The sequence below is a fragment of the Nothoprocta perdicaria genome, unplaced genomic scaffold, assembly GCF_003342845.1.
Source record: "Nothoprocta perdicaria isolate Ctin4 unplaced genomic scaffold, notPer1 scaffold_218, whole genome shotgun sequence".
Lineage (NCBI taxonomy): Eukaryota > Metazoa > Chordata > Aves > Tinamiformes > Tinamidae > Nothoprocta > Nothoprocta perdicaria.
Genome location: NW_020455399.1, coordinates 689,411 through 700,696, shown reverse-complemented (window position 1 = coordinate 700,696; position 11,286 = coordinate 689,411). Strand labels below are relative to the sequence as shown.

The window sequence follows — 11,286 nt, the reverse complement described above, 5'->3', positions numbered from 1 at the left end:
CGGCGGGAGCGGGACCGGGCCCTCTGTTAAACCTGTGTCCTCTGGGCCGCCTCCGGCGGGGACCCGAGCCGAAGTCCGAGCGCTTCCYCCGGTAAGCCCGCTTTACCCCGGTAAGCCCGGCTGAGCGGTACCGGTGAGTTTTCCATGTGCTTTCATTGCCATGCTGGTTTTTGTGAACGCTGCAGGTGGTTTATGGTGTTGGGGAAAAAGATAATTGTTTAGTTAATATTGTGTTTCAGCCTTATTGTGTGTTTATGCCAAGCAGGTCTGTAAGAATGTGAAATAATGCAGCGGTGCAAATTGCAGAAGACATTTGCTGCAATATAAGACTTTCAGCTCCGGGTTTAAACCAGGAATCTGGGCTGATTCCACAAGGTTTTGTGGGTTGTAGAGATTTGCTACCCAGCACCTTGGATACATGMAAACTTTACATATCTTTATTTACTTAATATCTTAAAGATATTTGCCTTATCTCGTGCAGGTTGGATTGCAGCATCGGAGGGAGATCACCGCGTTTGGGCTGAGGAGCCCAGCTTCAGGAGTCCGTGCTTTTTCTTCACAACTTTAAGGGATATGAAGGCAGTTGGAAAAGCGCTTTGTGCTGCAGGAATTGTAGCTGGGCTCCTGGCTTTCCTCTGGAAAGACACTTTTGATCCAGGTAGGCTTCCCAGGGCAAGCTAGAATGTAAGGTATGTAAAAAAAGAGGTTGAATTTCAAAACATGGTCTRTTCTTAGTGTTCCTTGTGGTCTCAACAGAGTTTGTTGGGCCCCATGCACTGCGTTGCTCCCAAGACCAGAGGAAGGTTTGGAACACAAGACAGGATGATCTAACAGTATTTACAAAGGATGCTGCTGTCTTTGTAGGGGAAAAAAAATATATATATTTTGCCACTGCCTTCCCATTTTTGATAGCAAACTTGATGGGGGTGGAGGCCACCCTCTTGCATGTGTAGTGCTCAGCACAAAAGGGCTGATGTTGCTGCAAACTGATGACAAAGAATAAATAATTGAAAAGCAGAAGACAGGAGGCTTAGAGCCTGGTTTATGTTCTGCATCTTTCTATTACCAGTGCAAACTGACATAATCCCTGAAAGATATTGATCTAAGAATCCAAAGGGCRTATGACTGGGCTGTGTTACATAAATATGTTGTTATTCCTTCGCAATAATRGGCTTTATATTAGAATACAGGCATTATACCCAAAACAGAAAGGGGTAGTAATAAAACAAGGCTGTTGTTGAGCACTTGGGCCCGGGAGGGTAATTCATGGTAACTGCTCCGTGCAGTCACAGGCTTCCATCTGATTCGCATTCATTGAGCTGGAGTGGAGGGATTAGCTAATTTGATTCTCCTGGGCTGTTGGGCTTGTTCAGGTCAATCCTGCTTCTCCACTGCTTCTGAAGAGTCATCAAGACTAGTAAAGACTTGCACTATTTTCCTTTAGAGCCCTGCTGGTAGCTAAAGGCAGCTATTCCACTTTGTGTTTGTTTATTTTATATTTTTTTTTWAATTTAATTTTATTGTCCCTTCCCTCCTTCTCCTTAATAAGAGAGCTTGTCTGGAGCCCGTGTTCTTCTCACCGGAGCCAGCGCTGGGATCGGGGAGCAGATGGCCTATCATTATGCCAGCTTCGGTGCGGAAATCGTCCTGACGGCGAGGAGGGAAGCGGTGCTGCAGAGGGTAGGGACTGCCTGGTGTGAGGAAGAAATAAAGGGAAAGAATGGCGGAAAAGACACTTGGTGGAGTAATGTTTTCCCTTCAGAAATGTTGCTGAGCGAAAACAGCTGCGTTATTTTTGACTGGTGCAAAAGGAGAGGTTTAGGGATAGTGAGTGTAAGGATATTTCCCAAGAATATTTTAGCAAATAGCTAAACTACACATTGTTACCGGGCACTTTCACATACTCAACATAGCAAAAAAAAATACTGTGAAAGATGAGTACAGCCAGGCCTTCACCACATATTTTTGAAAAAAATAGATATTTGAATAGAAAGCATAACACTGATTCCAGAAGAATTCTCCTGGAGAGGAGAGAGGGGAAAAAATGGGGGGCAGGTTGGGGGGGGGAACATTATTTCTGGTGAGCCTGTCTTTTCCAAGGTAGATTGAAGTCTTACCAATAGTTACCTTGAGTTAACTGRTCTGGTTAAACAAATAGAGGTAGATTTGAAATAAGGGTGTGTATCTGTTCAGAATTGACTCTTGTTAAGTTAAACAACAAACAACATGAACAGCAACAGCAAAAAAACCCATGCCCAACAAAACGGGGTCTTATAGTGGCCTTATTTCTGTTCTCTTCCCTCCATTCCATGTAGCTTTATCTTTGTATTGTGGGTTTTTTTTTGGTTGTTTTTCCAAAGGTAATGAAGAAGTGCCTGGAGCTTGGAGCAAAGAAAGTCTTTTATATCGCTGCAGACATGTCTTCCTCTTCAGAGCCTGAAAAGGTGGTTCATTTTGCTGTCCAAAAACTGGGTAAGCTGAACATATTTCACGTTTYTTGGTGGTAAAGCACTTCCCAGCCTTTCAAGAGGAAGACTGGTTGTTTCAGCTGGTAACTGGTTAGAGGATGGCATCTTTTTCCTGACATCTTTTTCCCCTGTCCCCAGGGGGACTGGATTTCTTGGTGCTGAACCACATTGGCATGACCCCTTTCCAGATGTGGGACGGAGATGTGGAACACACTCGCTGGCTCATGCAGGTGAGGATTCCCAGCGGGGAGAGCCCGTGTGGAATGGGGTGAGTCTGGCTTTTCCTGGGTTGGCTTTGGGAGATTTGAAGGCAAAATCAAGCCTACAGCAATGGCTGAGGTTGAATGTTTTATTCCACTCATATTTTGGGTAAATAGTCTTTGTTACTGGACTAGGCGCCTTGCTCAAGTATGTTGGTGTGTAAGTGTGCAGAGGAATGTCTGGGAAGAACAACTCTCCTTCCTGCTGCCCATTTTACCTCCCGGTAGCCTGGTGTTTTCAGGGATTAGTAGAWTAATCCCCGTGGGATTACTCTACTTGTGGGAGGTTGTACTATAGGTATTAACATCTCCCACAAATCTATGGCAGACGCACGTGTTGTTGCAGAACACGATAAAACGTGATTTTTTGAGATGATGTTTGCTCCTGAGTGTCTGTTTACAGGCGTGGTGTTTTGCTGTAGATCGCTTTGGTGTCATGCTTTGGAAGCACCGACACAGATATTTTCCTGATTGTTTGCCTAAGCAGCTTAGGTAAACCCTATTAGTTGTACTTCATGTTGAAAAGTCTGTTTGCTAGAGAACCAAAGATCACAGGTACAAAATGTCCAGTAAGTTACAGAACAGTCAAGCTCAAAAGAGAGGCTGAGTGTGAGGCTTCATTGTAGTCTTAGTTCACAGTCTAAATAGATTTAGAAGGGGCGTAAATCAAGATGCTATTGCTCTCCTTATAGATATTGAAGGCTATAGAATAGCCTATAAGTCCAAGCTGTGCTCTCTTGCATTTCTGACCACTGGGTTGGCTTTCTGGCTCTTGCTGACCTTCTTTCCAAACTCTCCTACTCATTCAATGATTTTTTTTGTCATTCCAGGTGAATTTCTTTAGTTATGTGGCCCTGGCAACAGCAGCTCTTCCCACGCTGGAGGAGAACCAAGGCTCTCTCATAGTTGTTTCTTCTCTCACAGGTTAGTGCTTGTAACTGGTGGCAGTCTGCTATTGTGGAAACTGTGGATTTACAGYACACTGTGGTTTTGTGTCCTTGAACACGTTTTCAAGTATACTTTTTATAGCAGTAAGCAGGATGGGGCCTGGCTTTCCAGGACACCTTTTCCACGTTGCATCACTTTGCATTCCCTTGGAATTTTGCTCTGCACTTGGGGAAGTGGCCAGATCTGCTCACTTGTCTCTCAATCCTCACACCAGGCTCSTGTATCCCACAGCTTTGAGACCTTTCTCCTGCTCTCTAAAGCCAGGCTTTGGCCAGCTGGAATAGCTGCAGCTACCTTTATCTGCTGTGTGGGAAGGAAGAGCAGGAGAGAGGCTTCTGAGTGTAGTCACTGTGTGAAAGCTTACACTACAACCTTCTACACATCCTGACCCAGTGTGTTTTGGGGCTGGAACTGCCATGGGACCGATGTCACCACCCGATGCATGGCTACACCTGTGGCTTCACATGGCTTTGTTTGTATTTTGAGGGGTGATATTTGGTTTGTTTTGCTTCGAGCTCAGCCTGTGACCTAGGTACTGTATAGATGAAAGGTGTTTCTTCCCCTTGTCCCCATTTGTGGCTGTTTTCTTGGGATATGTTCATATAAGGTGGTGTCATTTTCAGAAACGTCCGAGTGAATGAAAATAGGGGGAAATGAGTGGATGCAGCATGGCAAAGTCTCAGTTTTGCCTAGATTCTTCCTTTGTGGCACTACTTCCTTATAGCTACTTCCTAGTGTTTCCCATTCTCTTCCTTTTCAGGAAAAATTCCTACTCCTTTCACCACGTCATATTCTGCCACCAAGTTTGCGCTGGATGGATTCTTCGGCTCTTTGCGCCATGAACTCGCCATGCAGAAGAAAAACATCTTCATCACACTCTGCATCCTGGGCTTAATTGACACCGAGGTGGCATTAGAGAAGACCAGGTATGTGTTTGGAGGAGGATGCAGGAGTTGGGTATACAGGAGCTTACCTCCTCCGCAGAGAATGCAAAGAAATGCATCCCAGCTCTGTCTAAGATAGCGTGGTCATCTAAGTGTGCAAGAAAATGAATGTGAAAAGTGCCTTTGCTTGGGTGTGGCATGAGGGTTGTGTGTGTCTCCCATCTCTAAATAGGACCATGCAGAACCCAGGGTACCTAGTGGAGACCACGACAGGTCCTGCCTGCCTTGAGTGATGCTCTGCGGGTCTCCTTGCAGGGGCAAAGTGTACCTGACCGCGGCTCCCGCTGCGGAAGCTGCCCTGGCCATCATCCGAGGAGGGGCCACGCGGGTGCACGAGGCTTTCTACCCCTGGTGGCTGCAGTACATGTGCCGCTTCCGAGACTGGTTCCCCAGCCACCGGGACCGCGTTTTACAGAGCTACTACAACTACAGCAGCCCCTGAGAGGTTCCTGCTCTCCTCTCGTCGTCCCTCTCTGCCAGCTCCAGTCCTGCCTCTCCTCCTGGGCATCGCTTTTGGTATTAGGTGTCCTCAGGTTTAATTTCTGAAGCTTCTCATTGTAGAAAAGGATGGGCAGTGGCAGGATGAAATAAAGGGGAATTAAAACTAAAGGTGTGGAGAAAAACTCTGCTGATCTGAGCGCAGTCTGGAGCAGCTGGGGCTCAGGTGGTTTCGTTGCCCATCTGCAAAATGCAATTCCATGTGGGAAAACCAAAACCATGTGGGCGTCCTGCTGTTTCTCTGTGTATCRCAGGCCTTGGATTTTGACCTGACAGTTTTCTATGGCCTTGCATGGAACTGTCAGSAACTTGCTGCAATTCACATCCCCTGGGTGGCTTGAAGCCACCTCTCCTACATGGACCTACACCTGCTTGCTCCTCGTKTTTGCAGTATGGACCAGGCACCACAGAACTGTGTGGAGGAAGGAGGAGGCATCAGAAGCTGAGCCAATCCTAGATTATTCCTCCTCTCATGTTCTGCTTTTTTTAGCACTGTTAAATAAGGCTTTCAAAGCACCTGCTTGGAAAAGTCCAAGCAAAAAGGGTGCTTTGGCTCCAGTGCATGGCAATGGCACATGGTGCTGGTAATCCCGGTGTGCTCCTCCCCTGGAGTGCAAGAAAAGAAAGGAGTTTGTGTCTGYTCAGCTGAGCTCTCAGTCTCGACTAAGCACGTAGGTGTTGAAAGAAGCCTGCAATGTGCACACGAGAGCAGTACCTGCTTTATGCTTCGCTCTGCTGGAGCTAGGCAGCTCACTTTACCCATTGCAATTGGGTTGATAAAACAAACTTGTGGTTTGGGGGCCAGACCTAGGAGTGGAATAAAAGAAAAATCCAAAGGTAGCCTTTGAGCGACCTGAAACACGGGGTGATGCCCAGAATACGGCAGGATCGGATCCACTAGGACTCGCGTTCTGCCGTCCATCCTTCTAGAAAAGCTTACCTGCTTGCACAGGTGACTCGATGGAAACGGGCTCTCCTCATCTTGGGTTCCTCGTATCTTCAAGGGCAGGCACTAGCTAAAAGTCATTGCAACCAACACRTGAAATAAAACCCCAAGTTACTTGGCAAGTAAATTTTTTATTAAATAAATTTAAGATTTTTTTTTTTCCTTTTAAGACCAGAGTGAGGAATTTGACATTGATAAAGCTTGTATCTCACYTGTGACCTTGTACAGTCACATCGGTAACTGTAAGGGAAGGAACTGATTGTAAATGCTTATTTTAAACAGCCTGACATAGAATTTCCAAAGTTCTTTTCTTTTTTCTTTCCATTTTGCATTTGTYGGTCATTTTCTTTTTTGTTCAAAATTAGATGAGGCTTAAACTTCCTGAAATTACTTGTAGCAGAAATAAAATACATTATACAAATCACATACATAATAGATGTTAAGTATAAAAATGGTATTTACAGTCAGTAAACATGGACTGTTGAAACGCACAGACTTGCACTGCTCCATCCATCTTTCAGACTCACCATCGGGGCCAGAGGGCTGGCTGAGGAGATGTCCATGTCCTTGAGGGACTTGGCCAGAGACAACCGAGCAAGGGAAACTGGAGGAGAAGGGGCTGAGGTCCTCAGAAGCCCCTACATCTCTCCTTAGTCTGAGTCTCATCCACCTTTCTCCACCAGCCCTCTGTTCGTACGTAGACATAAACACACATACACACATACACACACAGGAATGTTCTTGGTATTTTATCAAACTCTGAAATACTCTGAAGGGTTTTTTTTYCTGTATTTTGGTAGAAACGTAGGGGACTTTCAAGTTGTTAAACGGATGCACCATTTCAGTAACACCCCCTTCTCCCACTCTAGTATTTTTTTTTTTTTGTTAAATCAAGCTCTGACCTATGTTCTGTGCTTAAGTGTACAATTATCTCTATCTATGCTGCATACTGTATAATCTGTCCTCTGAAGGGGGAGGTGGAAGGAAAAGCATGAACGTAGCCCTCTTTTATCACACTATCCTCCTGGTGTTTGCTCGGAAAAGCTCTGCAGAGGGTCTGAGAGGCAAGTCCCCGGGTTCAGTTCTGCAGAAGCAAACGTTCTGTTGGGCTTGGAGGTTGCAGATGCTCGCTAACCAGCTTCGCATGGTTTCCAGCACGGGGAGGCACTGTGTAGCCCCTGGGACGCTTCTGTCGTGCTCTTTTGGCAGTAGCATTTGCTGGAATCCTCTCATCTCCTCTYGCCTGGATCAAGAGAATTCCCCGTTAGCGTGGCGAGCTGGGAGCCGGGGGTCCGGGCCGTGCATGCAGCTGCAGTTCCTGCAGGGAAAGGGCTTCCCTGTGCTTTCAGCCTCACCCGGGAGTGGTCGGGACAGGCTTGGGCATCCAGTTCCAGGAGCTCGCTCTGCAGAAGCCCTTGGAAGGTTAAGACGGAGAGCTGCTGAGATGCTTAACCAAGCTGGTGCTAAGGTCGGCAGGTGAGTGACTCGCGAGCTGAGCGGCTGGCTGGGCCCCGGGCCTGGAGGTATGTCGTTTTTGGGGTGGTTTGGCCTTGYTTCTCGCCCAAACCGAGCGGGGAGCTGTGCTCTGCCCTGCTCCTTGTCCGTGCTCTCAAAAACACCGGCCTGTCCGCAGCGCCTCGCGAGGAGACGGCGTGCCGAGGCAAAGCCTCGGCTTCCAAGCCCTCGTGCAAGGCGTCAGGCTCTGAGTGGGAAAATTTGGTCCCGTGAGTCACTTTAATAAAAAATAGAGACTGTCTATTTATATTTATACTTATCTATGAAAGGGACGGGAGATGGGGTGGGCTAAGGTCYCAACGTGGTAGCCTAGACACACACCTCCGGGTTTCCTTGGCCTGTGTTCTCCAGGCAGACCCTGAGAGGAAGAGCTTCAGGTGCCCAAATCTGCTGGTTTTCTGCTCCCTTTTATGCACCACATCAGCAGCAAACGTGCGAGTCCATTGGGGCAAAACCCTTCCTGGTGGGCAGGTCCGGAGCCTTCCCTCCCATTTCCCGGCTTTGGGGAGGCAGGCTGAAGGCAGATGGGGCGGGAAGGAGAGGAGCAGAGGAAGGAAAGGAGCGATGTCAAAAGAGTTCATAGACTTATTGGCCTCTGGGAATCAACCTGAAGCAGAAATTCTTCCTCTGGGCTTTCCCTTCACCTGAACGGAAAAGGGTGACCAAGTTAGGAGGACACACGAGCAAACCTCAGGCTTTGAGCTGCTTAAAGGTGGAGGGATACGGCCCCATTTAGAAGGGATGAAGCCCTTGCCTTGGTCCATTGGGCTTCCTGGCCTTGGTCCATTGAGCTCCCATTTTAACACGGCTCCTACATCAGGCAGCTCTTCCTTGGGCCTCCATAGCCCCACCTGGACTCAGGAGCTTCTCTGATGGTGTAGGCCCCAGAGGAGGCCRCCCAAGGCTCAGCTGAGCTAGTGAGCACTCTGAGAACGAATGTGGGGGCATCGTGCTTGGGTCTGGACACCCCAGTGTGGATTTTGGGGTTTACTTGGGCCTACTGTGACAAACCCTACGCAGGGACGTTTAGCAAAGAGCCGGCTGCCACCAAGGACACTGGACTTTTTCCAGCCATGACCCTCCTTTGTCCTACTTGACACTGGTCCCATGTGAGGTGGGGTTGCCTGGTCCCTGGTGTGCCAGGCTGCCAAGCTGCCTTTTCCAAACGATGTGAAGCGGGTGCTTGTCCCTCTTACCTTGGACGCACTGTCCACGTTGGGACACCTGCCCCAGCTGAAAACCCAACTATTGAGTTTCTAAATCTTCTTAGAAAGAACAAACGTGGGGAGGGGTTGGCCCTTTCCTCACGGGCAGGTGGTTGGGGCCGTTCTGACTGTGGGAGCCTTTCGTTCCTGCCCAAGCCGTGTCGGAGGAGCTCTCATTTCCAGCAGCGCTACAGCTATGCCAGGACCCAGCTGAAGACCCTGCTGAACTGCGCCCAGACCTGGTGCATGGACTTCCTGCCTTGACCTGTCKCATCGCTATCGGTTTTCCTGATTCCCCTTAGGTCCTGGCCTGCAGACTGACCTCCTGGCTTGACCTTGGCCCTTCCTCATTTCCAGAGAACTGCCTGGTGCTCTGGGCTGTTGGTTGAACCCGGCTGCCATCTCCAGGTGCCCTGGTCACCTTGGTTATCGTGCGGSTGGCCTCTTCCTGGCAGGTCCCCGGCGCTGCCACCCGCGTTCCTGTGCTCAGCTCCCCTTCCCTTCATGGAGCAGCTCCCCTTGCAGCTCCCACGCACAAACAGGGCTCCGAGGTCGCCGGCTTTACCTGTGCTGCACAAGCGACTCCTGCTTCCTTGCCTGCTGCTGTCAGTAGGGATGGTTGGCGTCTTTGGGTCGTTTTAACTGGACCTTCAAACGTTTCATGCCAATCTGGAAGCCGTTCATGGCCTGGATAGCGGTCTGTGCACTGGATGGGTTGTCAAAGCTTACAAAACCTGAAGAACAGGATATGGGCATGGCCAAGAGCTCTTGGCTTCATGCACGAGGGTCCTCGTCACCTGCCGTGCTCTCCTACCTGACGCCACAAGCACTCACCGAAACATTTGCTCTGGTTGGTGGCACGATCCATGAACACCTTGGAGGAGATGATGTTGCCGAAGGGCAGGAACATCTGCATCAACTCGTTGTCTCCAAACTCCTGAGGGAGATGGTAGATGAAGAGATTGCAGCCTTCAGGACCTGCAAGCGTGGGGGCAGTGGGGAGGGACGAAGCACAGGCAGCCCCCGGAGGAAAGAGAAAGAGAAACGTACTCAGCTCGGAGCGCAGTGGTGGAGGAGAACCCAGCACTGCCTCGGTGTGCCTCAGCCCGCCCTTGAGGACATCTTCCAATGACTAGTCCAGGGCAAAGGACCCTGGGGGTTGCCCGAGACTGTCCCAGCCCTGCTCAGCACTGCCCAGGGCAGCAGGCACTTCTGCATGGAAGGGGCCATCAGTGGTGTGCGGACTGGGGGCAGAGCGATCCCCGCAGCTCCAGGTTCTTTCTGGATGAGTTTTGGAATAAGCTGGAAAACAAACCCTGAAGCTGGGAGAGCTCCAGAGAGGAGGAGGAGGAGGCCTTGGGAGACTCTGGATTGACAGCATCAGCAAGGAGAGGGAAAGGTGCCCTTCTCTCCAGCGTGGTTGCACCCTTAGATGCCAAAGGCATCATYACACTGACTGCCAGCTTTGCTCCAGGCAGCATCTGACCAGCTTTGAGCTCAGGAGCTTTGCGTGAGGAGCGTTTTCCTGCTCTTTATAGCCTGCTCCCTGCAAAGCCAAGGTTGGTTCCACAGCCCCGCTCCAACACGGACGATTAGAGCGGACAAGGACGAGTGTGGTCTCCTCCACTGAGGTACGGTAGAGATGAGGAGCTCCACGAGCTCCTTCTCCCTGCCCTGCCCCATTCCCGCGCCGATCCTCACCTTCCCGCTGCTGCTGCAGGACGGGAGGCGGCTGAGGAACGCTCGGCGCGAGGGGAGCGATGGTGGCAGCCGGGTACACCGCTGTGAGTCAAGGAGACAGAACAAGGGGTGACCTCAGAAAGGCGGCAGCCTCCCCAGGAACCGAGGGCAAGGCGGCAGCCGGTACCTGCGTACTGCTGAACCCCTGCGAAGGCCGGGTGCAGAGGCTCTGCCGCCGAAGGGCTCTGGGCTGCAGAGAGGAAGGACAGAGTCAGCGGCACGGCAGGAGGGATTGCGCGCGCAAATGGAACTGCACGCGCATATGGAATTGCACACGCAGGTGGAATTGCACACACAAATGGAATTGCACACACAAATGGAGTCAGTGGCACGGCAGAAGGAATTGCACACAGAATGCAATTGTGCACACAAATGGAGTCAGGCACGGCAGCAGGAATTGCACACGCATCTTCCAGTGAATTTCCATGCCTCAGTGATAAATGGCTAGAAAAAGTCTTTGCTGTGAGGATCCAGTAAAAATAAAAGCAGGTAACTAGTTCCTGATTTTTTCCCCTCCTGTTCCAGTTGTCCCTACCTGAGTACGGCACAAGGCCATTGGTGTAAACTGTGTCCAAACTTGGATGGCCATTTGGGAATGGCACCACTCCAGTGAATCCATTGGGAATGGGTGCTACGAGCCCTGGCATGGCTGCTGTTCCCAGGAGAGGCGGCGAATGTAGCCCTGCAGAGCGGGAAGAAAAGGGGGATCCTGCAGGAGAGTAAGAAGCTCCCGCTCCCTCCATCCGCCCGGCGAGAGCCCCA

At 50.0% G+C, this 11,286-nt stretch overlaps 2 protein-coding genes across 4 annotated transcripts in view; one reads left to right on the top strand and one right to left on the bottom strand.

Annotated features, from left to right (window-relative positions):
- Positions 1-6: 6 nt before the first annotated feature.
- On the top strand, positions 7-7,112 carry HSD11B1L (hydroxysteroid 11-beta dehydrogenase 1 like). Of its 3 annotated transcripts, none has more exons than XM_026038755.1 (8): positions 7-91; positions 482-658; positions 1,550-1,680; positions 2,361-2,472; positions 2,607-2,698; positions 3,559-3,652; positions 4,437-4,602; positions 4,876-7,112. In XM_026038755.1, exons 2-8 carry the CDS (start codon positions 574-576, stop codon positions 5,060-5,062), a joined length of 867 nt encoding a protein of 288 aa, XP_025894540.1. In that variant the 5' UTR covers positions 7-91; positions 482-573; the 3' UTR covers positions 5,063-7,112. The 3 variants fall into 3 exon arrangements, with proteins under 3 accessions (XP_025894540.1, XP_025894542.1, XP_025894541.1); XM_026038757.1 differs by lacking the exon at positions 4,876-7,112 and adding an exon at positions 4,793-4,855; XM_026038756.1 differs by lacking the exon at positions 7-91 and adding an exon at positions 116-133.
- A 2,231-nt stretch (positions 7,113-9,343) lies between these two features.
- The window catches only part of CELF5 (CUGBP Elav-like family member 5), an 11,978-nt gene continuing 10,035 nt past the window's right edge, over positions 9,344-11,286 (bottom strand). The window contains exons 7-11 of the mRNA XM_026038753.1: positions 11,060-11,206; positions 10,652-10,714; positions 10,486-10,566; positions 9,619-9,762; positions 9,344-9,518 (exon numbers count right to left, since the gene is read on the bottom strand). Of these exons, the coding sequence (XP_025894538.1) occupies positions 9,391-9,518; positions 9,619-9,762; positions 10,486-10,566; positions 10,652-10,714; positions 11,060-11,206 (563 nt within the window). The 3' untranslated portion in view covers positions 9,344-9,390. The remainder of the gene's footprint in view (positions 9,519-9,618; positions 9,763-10,485; positions 10,567-10,651; positions 10,715-11,059; positions 11,207-11,286) is intronic.